The 9559-nt window shown below is 66.5% G+C and overlaps 1 protein-coding gene across 1 annotated transcript in view; it reads right to left on the bottom strand.

Moving 5' to 3' along the window:
- Positions 1-4069: 4069 nt before the first annotated feature.
- The window catches only part of FCGBP (Fc gamma binding protein), a 48531-nt gene continuing 43041 nt past the window's right edge, over positions 4070-9559 (bottom strand). Inside the window, exons 18-20 of the mRNA XM_064440604.1 lie at positions 6989-7363; positions 4725-5009; positions 4070-4167 (exon numbers count right to left, since the gene is read on the bottom strand). Of these exons, the coding sequence (XP_064296674.1) occupies positions 4165-4167; positions 4725-5009; positions 6989-7363 (663 nt within the window). The 3' untranslated portion in view covers positions 4070-4164. The remainder of the gene's footprint in view (positions 4168-4724; positions 5010-6988; positions 7364-9559) is intronic.

Here is a 9559-nt window from a genome sequence, read left to right as displayed (position 1 = left end):
GACTGGGACATGCTGTGGGGGGGACTGGGACATGCTGGGGGGGGGACTGGGGACACAGGAGGGGACTGGGACATGCTGGGGGTGGACTGGGGACACTGGGGGGGGGACTGGGGACACTGGGGGGACTGGGACATGCTGGGGGGGGACTGGGGACACTGGGGGGGACTGGGACATGCTGGGGGGAACTGGGACATGCTGGGGGGGAACTGGGACATGCTGGAGGGGGACTGGGGACACTGAGGGGGGACTGGGACGTTCTGGGGGGCGACTGGGACATGCTGGGGGGTGGGCTGGGGACACTGGGGGGGACTGGGACATGCTGGTGGGGACACTGGGGACACTGGGGGGGACTGGGACATGCTGGGGGGTGGGCTGGGGACACTGGGGGGGGACTGGGACATGCTGGGGGGCACTGGGGACACTGGGGGGCACTGGGTACACTGGGGGGCACTGGGGATACGGGGGGGGACTGGGACATGCTGGGGGGGGACTGGGGACACTGGGGGGGGACTGGGGACACTGTGGGGACTGGGACATGCTGGGGGGGGGACTGGGGACACTGTGGGGACTGGGACATGCTGGGGGGGACTGGGACACTGGGGGGCACTGGGACATACTGGGGTGGCACTGGGACATGCTGGGGGGGACTGGGGACACTGGGGGGGGACTGGGACATACTGGGGGGCGACTGGGACATGCTGGGGGGGACTGGGGACACTGGGGGGGACTGGGACATGCTGGGGGGGGAACTGGGGGCACTGGGGGGACTGGGACATGCTGGGGGTGGACTGGGGCATGCTGGGGGGGGGACTGGGGACACTGGGGGGGGACTGGGACATGCTGGGGGTGGACTGGGGACACTGGGGGGGACTGGGGACACTGGGGGGGGAATGACACATGCTGGTGGGGGACTGGGGACACTGAGGGGGGACTAGGACATGCTGGGGGGGGACTGGGGACACTGGGGGGGACTAGGACATGCTGGGGGGGGACTGGGGACACTGGGGGGGACTGGGACAGGCTGGGGGGGCACTGGGGACACTGGGGGGGACTGGGACATGCCGGGGGCGGACTGCGGACACTGGGGGGGGAATTGGGGACACCGGGGGGGGACTGGGACATGCTGGGGGGGACTGGGAAATGGTGGGGGGGACTGGGACATGCTGGGGGGGGACTGGGGACACTGTGGGGGGACTGGGGACACTGTGTGGGGACTGGGACATGCTGGGGGGGACTGGGGTCACTGGGGGGGAACTGGGAACACTGGGGGGCACTGGGGACACTGGTGGGGACTGGAGGAGACGGGAGGGGACGGGGGGGCACATTTGGGCAGAGTAGGATAAACTGGGTGGACTGGGATGAGCTGGGAAAGACTAGAAAGACTAGGAGAGGGGACCCACGTGTCCGGGTGCCCCCCCCAAAGGGGACCCAGGTATCCGGGTGCCCCCCCCCAGAGGGGACTCAGGTGTCCGGGTGCCCCCCCCCAAATGGGACCCAGGTGTCCGGGTGCCCCCCCCAAAGGGGACCCAGGTGTCCGGGTGCCCCCCCCCAAAGGGGACCCAGGTGTCCGGGTGCCCCCCCCCAAAAGGGACCCAGATATCCGGGTGCCCCCCCCAGAGGGGACTCAGGTGTCCGGGTGCCCCCCCCCAAATGGGACCCACGTGTCCGGGTGCCCCCCCCAAAGGGGACCCAGGTATCCGGGTGCCCCCCCCAAAGGGGACCCAGGTGTCCGGGTGCCCCCCCCAAAGGGGACCCACGTGACCGGGTGCCCCCCCCCAAAGGGGACCCAGATGTCCGGGTGCCCCCCCCAAAGGGGACCCACGTGTCCGGGTGCCCCCCCAAAGGGGACCCAGATGTCCGGGTGCCCCCCCCAAAAGGGACCCAGATGTCCGGGTGCCCCCCCCAAATGGGACCCAGGTGTCCGGGTGCCCCCCCCAAATGGGACCCACGTGTCCGGGTGCCCCCCCAAAGGGGTCCCAGGTGTCCGGGTGCCCCCCCCAAATGGGACCCACGTGTCCGGGTGCCCCCCCCAAATGGGACCCAGGTGTCCGGGTGCCCCCCCCAAATGGGACCCACGTGTCCGGGTGCCCCCCCCAAATGGGACCCAGGTGTCCGGGTGCCCCCCCCAAAGGGGACCCAGGTGTCCGGGTGCCCCCCCCAAATGGGACCCAGGTGTCCGGGTGCCCTCCCCAAAGGGGTCCCAGGTGTCCGGGTGCCCCCCCCAAATGGGTCCCAGATGTCCGGGTGCTCCCCCCAAATGGGACCCACGGGTCCGGGTGCCCCCCCCCAAAGGGGACCCAGATGTCCGGGTGCCCCCCCCCAAAGGGGTCCCAGGGGTCCGGGTGCCCCCCCCCAAAGGGGTCCCAGATGTCCGGGTGCCCCCCCCAAATGGGACCCAGGTGTCCGGGTGCCCCCCCCAAAGGGGACCCACGTGTCCGGGTGCCCCCCCAAAGGGGTCCCAGGTGTCCGGGTGCCCCCCCCAAAGGGGACCCACGGGTCCGGGTGCCCCCCCCCAAAGGGGTCCCAGATGTCCGGGTGCCCCCCCTAAATGGGACCCAGATGTCCGGGTGCCCCCCCCAAAGGGGACCCACGTGTCCGGGTGCCCCCCCCAAATGGGACCCAGATGTCCGGGTGCCCCCCCCAAAGGGGACCCACGTGTCCGGTTGCCCCCCCCAAAGGGGACCCAGGTGTCCGGGTGCCCCCCCCCCCAAATGGGACCCAGGTGTCCGGGTGCCCCCCCCAAAGGGGACCCACGTGTCCGGGTGCCCCCCCCAAATGGGACCCAGATGTCCGGGTGCCCCCCCCAAAGGGGACCCAGATATCCGGGTGCCCCCCCCAAGGGGACCCAGATGTCCGGGTGCCCCCCCCAAATGGGACCCACGTGTCCGGGTGCCCCCCCCAAAGGGGACCCAGGTGTCCGGGTGCCCCCCCCAAAGGGGACCCACGTGTCCGGGTGCCCCCCCCAAAGGGGACCCAGGTGTCCGGGTGCCCCCCCCCAAATGGGACCCAGATGTCCGGGTGCCCCCCCCAAAGGGGACCCAGATGTCCGGGTGCCCCCCCCCAAAGGGGACCCAGATGTCCGGGTGCCCCCCCCAAAGGGGTCCCAGGTGTCCGGGTGCCCCCCCCCAAAGGGGTCCCAGATGTCCGGGTGCCCCCCCCAAAGGGGACCCAGATGTCCGGGTGCCCCCCCCAAATGGGACCCAGATGTCCGGGTGCCCCCCCCAAAGGGGTCCCAGATGTCCGGGTGCCCCCCCCAAAGGGGACCCACGTGTCCGGGTGCCCCCCCCAAAGGGGACCCAGATGTCCGGGTGCCCCCCCCAAAGGGGTCCCAGGTGTCCGGGTGCCCCCCCCAAATGGGACCCAGATGTCCGGGTGCCCCCCCCAAAGGGGACCCAGGTGTCCGGGTGCCCCCCCCCAAAGGGGACCCAGATGTCCGGGTGCCCCCCCCAAAGGGGACCCACGTGTCCGGGTGCCCCCCCCAAAGGGGACCCAGGTGTCCGGGTGCCCCCCCCAAATGGGACCCAGATGTCCGGGTGCCCCCCCCAAAGGGGACCCACGTGTCCGGGTGCCCCCCCAAAGGGGACCCAGATGTCCGGGTGCCCCCCCCAAAGGGGACCCAGGTGTCCGGGTGCCCCCCCCAAATGGGACCCAGATGTCCGGGTGCCCCCCCCAAATGGGACCCACGTGTCCGGGTGCCCCCCCCAAATGGGACCCAGATGTCCGGGTGCCCCCCCCAAAGGGGACCCACGTGTCCGGGTGCCCCCCCCAAGGGGACCCACGTGTCCGGGTGCCCCCCCCAAATGGGACCCACGTGTCCGGGTGCCCCCCCAAAAGGGCACCCACGTGTCCGGGTGCCCCCCCCAAAGGGGACCCAGGTGTCCGGGTGCCCCCCCCAGAGGGGACCCACGTGTCCGGGTGCCCCCCCCAAAGGGGTCCCAGGTGTCCGGGTGCCCCCCTCCCCCCCCAACACCCCATTTCCCCCCACACACATTTTTGGGGTTTTTGCTTTATTGCAAATCAAGGGCGGAGAAAAAACTCCATTTCTGGGAGGGGAAATGATCCGTTTTTAGGGTTTTTTTTCATATTTTCTTCCTTCCGGCCGTGATGACGTCAGCGATGACGCGCCCTGTCCCTCTTCCAGGCATTAAACGCCCTTTTTCTGCCTCACTGGGTAGGAAAAAAAACAGAACAATATGTTTAATCCCCCATTTTTGGGGCTGTTTTCCTGTTTTTTGGGGTTTTCTCCTCTTTTTAGCCCCCCCCCCCCTTTTAACATTTTTCACTCCTCTTTTGGGGCTCTTTCTCCCTTTTTCTCCACCCCGTTGAATCCGACAATGAACCCCCCCCCCCGCGGTTCCCCAGGGGTGATTTTGGGCCTGATTTGAGGTGAAAAAGGATTATTTTGGTTAAGATAAAGGTTGGCACCTGCAGGGGCTTCCCTTGCGTGAAATTTGGGGGAAAAAAGGCAGTTTTGGTTAATTTGAAGGGCTGAAGATGGGGGGGATGGCGGGATGAAGGGCAACGCTCCCCTTGGGTTAAATTTGGGGGGAAAAAAGGCGATTTTGGTTAATTTGAAGGGCTGAAGATGGGGGGGGATGGCGGGATGAAGGGCAACGCTCTCCTTGGGTTAAATTTGGGGGGGAAAAAGGCGATTTTGGTTAATCTGAGGGGATGAAGACGGGGGGGGATGGGGGGATGAAGGGTCCCGCGGTCGCCGCCCTCACGTGGGTGAAGTCGGGAGCCCTCCACGCCCGCGGCAGCCCCCCCGCGTCGGGCAGCAGCCGCCCGTCGGGCCCGCGGAGGTCGTCGCCGGCCTCCCCGTCGTTGTCGCCGCAGAGGCCGCAGGGCTCCGGGCCCCCACGGCGCGCCGTCACCGTCACCCCCCCGGCGGCGGGGTCGAGGCCGATGACGTAATCGGGGCGGCGGGTGACCCAGAGGGTGCCCCGGCTCTCGGTGACCGTCACCTCCCCGGGGACCTCCACGGGGAGGGCGGCGGCAACGCCGTTGACCTGCGGGGAGACAACGGAGAGGGTGGCGGCGGCGGCGGCGGGCGACGGGGGAGGCAACACCCACCCCCACCCCCCCACCCCCCCCACCCACCCACCCAGGAAACCCCATCGTTTCTCCGACGCCAAAATGGGGTGAAACGGCGCCGTTTTGGGTGCGGAGAGACGGAGGGAAGAGCCACCGGGGTGGGGGGGAAGACGTAGGGTGGGGTTGATTTCACGGGGGTCGTTCGCGCTTGGGGGGGTGGGGTGAGGGCGCGGGGGGTCCCCGCCGAGGGCCGGGAGGGGGGCGACGGAGGGCACCCATGGGTGCCCCCTTTCTGTTAAATTACTGAAAAAAACAGCAATTTTGGTCAATTAAAGGGCCCGAGAAGACGCATGGACACGTCGTGATGATGGTGGGATGAAGGACAGCGCCCGCGGGCACCTCGTGGGCGCGAAACTGCTGTAAAAACGGGCTGTTTTGGTTAAAACGGAGGGTTGGGTCAACGTGCGGCATCTCATGATGATGGTGGGATGAAGGACGGCGCCCGCGGGCGCGAAACTGCTGTAAAAACGGGCTGTTTTGGTTAAAACGGAGGGTTGGGTCAACGTGCGGCATCTCGTGATGATGGTGGGACGAAGGACGGCGCCCGCGGGCGCGAAACTGCTGTAAAAACGGGCTGTTTTGGTTAAAACGGAGGGTTGGGTCAACGTGCGGCATCTCGTGATGATGGTGGGAGGAAGGACGGCGCCCGCGGGCGCGAAACTGCTGTAAAAAGGGGCTGTTTTGGTTAAAACGGAGGGTTGGGTCAACGTGCGGCATCTCGTGATGATGGTGGGATGAAGGACGGCGCCCGCGGGCGCGAAACTGCTGTAAAAAGGGGCTGTTTTGGTTAAAACGGAGGGTTGGGTCAACGCGCGGCATCTCGTGATGATGGTGGGAGGAAGGACGGCGCCCGCGGGCGCGAAACTGCTGTAAAAAGGGGCTGTTTTGGTTAAAACGGAGGGTTGGGTCAACGCGCGGCATCTCGTGATGATGGTGGGAGGAAGGACGGCGCCCGCGGGCGCGAAACTGCTGTAAAAAGGGGCTGTTTTGGTTAAAACGGAGGGTTGGGTCAACGTGCGGCATCTCGTGATGATGGTGGGAGGAAGGACGGCGCCCGCGGGCGCGAAACTGCTGTAAAAAGGGGCTGTTTTGGTTAAAACGGAGGGTTGGGTCAACGCGCAGCATCTCGTGATGATGGTGGGAGGAAGGACGGCGCCCGCGGGCGCGAAACTGCTGTAAAAAGGGGCTGTTTTGGTTAAAACGGAGGGTTGGGTCAACGCGCGGCATCTCGTGATGATGGTGGGAGGAAGGACGGCGCCCGCGGGCGCGAAACTGCTGTAAAAAGGGGCTGTTTTGGTTAAAACGGAGGGTTGGGTCAAGGTGCGGCATCTCGTGATGATGGTGGGAGGAAGGACGGCGCCCGCGGGCGCGAAACTGCTGTAAAAAGGGGCTGTTTTGGTTAAAACGGAGGGTTGGGTCAACGCGCGGCATCTCGTGATGATGGTGGGAGGAAGGACGGCGCCCGCGGGCGCGAAACTGCTGTAAAAAGGGGCTGTTTTGGTTAAAACGGAGGGTTGGGTCAACGTGCGGCATCTCGTGATGATGGTGGGAGGAAGGACGGCGCCCGCGGGCGCGAAACTGCTGTAAAAAGGGGCTGTTTTGGTTAAAACGGAGGGTTGGGTCAACGCGCGGCATCTCGTGATGATGGTGGGAGGAAGGACGGCGCCCGCGGGCGCGAAACTGCTGTAAAAAGGGGCTGTTTTGGTTAAAACGGAGGGTTGGGTCAAGGTGCGGCATCTCGTGATGATGGTGGGAGGAAGGACAGCCCGTGTGGGTGCTTCCCTTGCGTGATACTGCCGGACGTTGCAATATATTGGTGGAAAAACATGGATTTTGGTTACAATTAAAGGCAAAAGGGGACTTTTTGGGTGGCAGCGGGGTGGGGACGACCTACCCACACCCTCTTGTCCCTCTTGACGGTGATGATGGACTGAGGGAGAAAGAGATGAAGGGCCATCACGACCGGCCGGTCCTGGTGCATCCCGACATCAGCCAGGAGCCGGGACCAGGCGGGGCGCTGAGGGTCGCACGTGGTGGTCAGCACGTAGATGCCGGGTGCCACGGCGGTGCCGGTGATCCCATCGAAGGTGACGAAGCCGGTGGCGGGGGACAGGGTGCAACGCCCCGGTTGCTCCACGCAACGGCGGACGCCGTCCTTGAGGCCACAGGCTTGGCCGAAGGGGCAGCCGGCCGGTTGGCAGCGCATGCCGCCGGCCGCTTGGCACGTGCACCTCTCGCTGCAGTCGGGGGACAAGACGGTCTCGGCGATCTGCGGGGTTGGGAGAGACGATAAAAACGCGGCGGTCAACAGGTTTCCCCTTGCGAAGGGGGGGAAGGTGAAGAAAGGCCGCGTGCAACCGTGTCATCCTTGCACGGATGGCAAACGTGCTCCTTGCAAGGGTGCAACGGTCCCCTTGCAAGGGTGCAACGCTCCCCTGGGGCGTGCAAGGGTGCAACGGTCCCCTTGCAAGGATGCAACGCTCCCCTGGGGCGTGCAAGGGTGCAACGGTCCCCTTGCAAGGGTGCAACGCTCCCCTGGGGCGTGCAAGGGTGCAACGGTCCCCTTGCAAGGGTGCAACGCTCCCCTGGGGCGTGCAAGGGTGCAACGGTCCCCTTGCAAGGATGCAACGCTCCCCTGGGGCGTGCAAGGGTGCAAGGTCCCCTTGCAAGGGTGCAACGCTCCCCTGGGGCGTGCAAGGGTGCAATGGTCCCCTTGCAAGGATGCAACGCTCCCCTGGGGCGTGCAAGGGTGCAACGGTCCCCTTGCAAGGGTGCAACGCTCCCCTGGGGCGTGCAAGGGTGCAACGGTCCCCTTGCAAGGATGCAACGCTCCCCTGGGGCGTGCAAGGGTGCAACGGTCCCCTTGCAAGGGTGCAACGCTCCCCGGGGTGTGCAAGGGTGCAACGGTCCCCTTGCAAGGGTGCAACGCTCCCCTGGGGCGTGCAAGGGTGCAACGGACCCCTTGCAAGGGTGCAACACTCCCCTGGGGCGTGCAAGGGTGCAACGGTCCCCTTGCAAGGGTGCAACGGTCCCCTTGCAAGGGTGCAACGGTCCCCTTGCAAGGGTGCAACGCTCCCCTGGGGCGTGCAAGGGTGCAACGGACCCCTTGCAAGGGTGCAACACTCCCCTGGGGCGTGCAAGGGTGCAACGGTCCCCTTGCAAGGGTGCAACGCTCCCCTGGGGCGTGCAAGGGTGCAACGCTCCCCTGGGGCGTGCAAGGGTGCAACGGTCCCCTTGCAAGGGTGCAACGGTCCCCTTGCAAGGGTGCAATGCTCCCCTGGGGCGTGCAAGGGTGCAACAGTCCCCTTGCAAGGGTGCAACGGTCCCCTTGCAAGGGTGCAACGCTCCCCTGGGGCGTGCAAGGGTGCAAGGTCCCCTTGCAAGGGTGCAACGCTCCCCCGGGGCGTGCAAGGGTGCAACGGTCCCCTTGCAAGGGTGCAACGCTCCCCTGGGGCGTGCAAGGGTGCAACGGTCCCCTTGCAAGGGTGCAACGCTCCCCCGGGGCGTGCAAGGGTGCAACGGACCCCTTGCAAGGGTGCAACGCTCCCCTGGGGCGTGCAAGGGTGCAATGGTCCCCTTGCAAGGGTGCAACGCTCCCCTGGGGCGTGCAAGGGTGCAACGGTCCCCTTGCAAGGGTGCAACGGTCCCCTTGCAAGGGTGCAATGCTCCCCTGGGGCGTGCAGGGTGCAACAGTCCCCTTGCAAGGGTGCAAGGTCCCCTTGCAAGGGTGCAACGCTCCCCTGGGGCGTGCAAGGGTGCAACGGTCCCCTTGCAAGGGTGCAACGCTCCCCCGGGGCGTGCAAGGGTGCAACGGTCCCCTTGCAAGGGTGCAACGCTCCCCTGGGGCGTGCAAGGGTGCAATGGTCCCCTTGCAAGGGTGCAACGCTCCCCCGGGGCGTGCAAGGGTGCAACGGTCCCCTTGCAAGGGTGCAACGCTCCCCTGGGGCGTGCAAGGGTGCAACGGACCCCTTGCAAGGGTGCAACGCTCCCCCGGGGCGTGCAAGGGTGCAACAGTTCCCTTGCAAGGGTGCAACGCCCCCCTGGGGCGTGCAAGGGTGCAACGGTCCCCTTGCAAGGGTGCAATGGTCCCCTTGCAAGGTTGCAACGCTCCCCTGGGGCGTGCAAGGGTGCAACGGTCCCCTTGCAAGGGTGCAATGGTCCCCTTGCAAGGGTGCAACGCTCCCCTGGGGCGTGCAAGGGTGCAACAGTTCCCTTGCAAGGGTGCAACGCTCCCCGTGGGGCGTGCAAGGGTGCAACGGTCCACTTGCAAGGGTGCAACGCTCCCCCGGGGCGTGCAAGGGTGCAACGGTCCCCTTGCAAGGGTGCAACGCTCCCCTGGGGCGTGCAAGGGTGCAACGGTCCCCTTGCAAGGGTGCAACGCTCCCCTGGGGCGTGCAAGGGTGCAACGGTCCCCTTGCAAGGGTGCAACGCGCCCCGGGGCGTGCAAGGGTGCAACGGTCCCCTT

This window comes from Phalacrocorax carbo, unplaced genomic scaffold, assembly GCF_963921805.1.
Source record: "Phalacrocorax carbo unplaced genomic scaffold, bPhaCar2.1 SCAFFOLD_136, whole genome shotgun sequence".
NCBI lineage: Eukaryota > Metazoa > Chordata > Aves > Suliformes > Phalacrocoracidae > Phalacrocorax > Phalacrocorax carbo.
The sequence above is the reverse complement of the archived record's forward strand: the minus strand, read 5'-3'. Positions and strand labels throughout refer to the sequence as shown.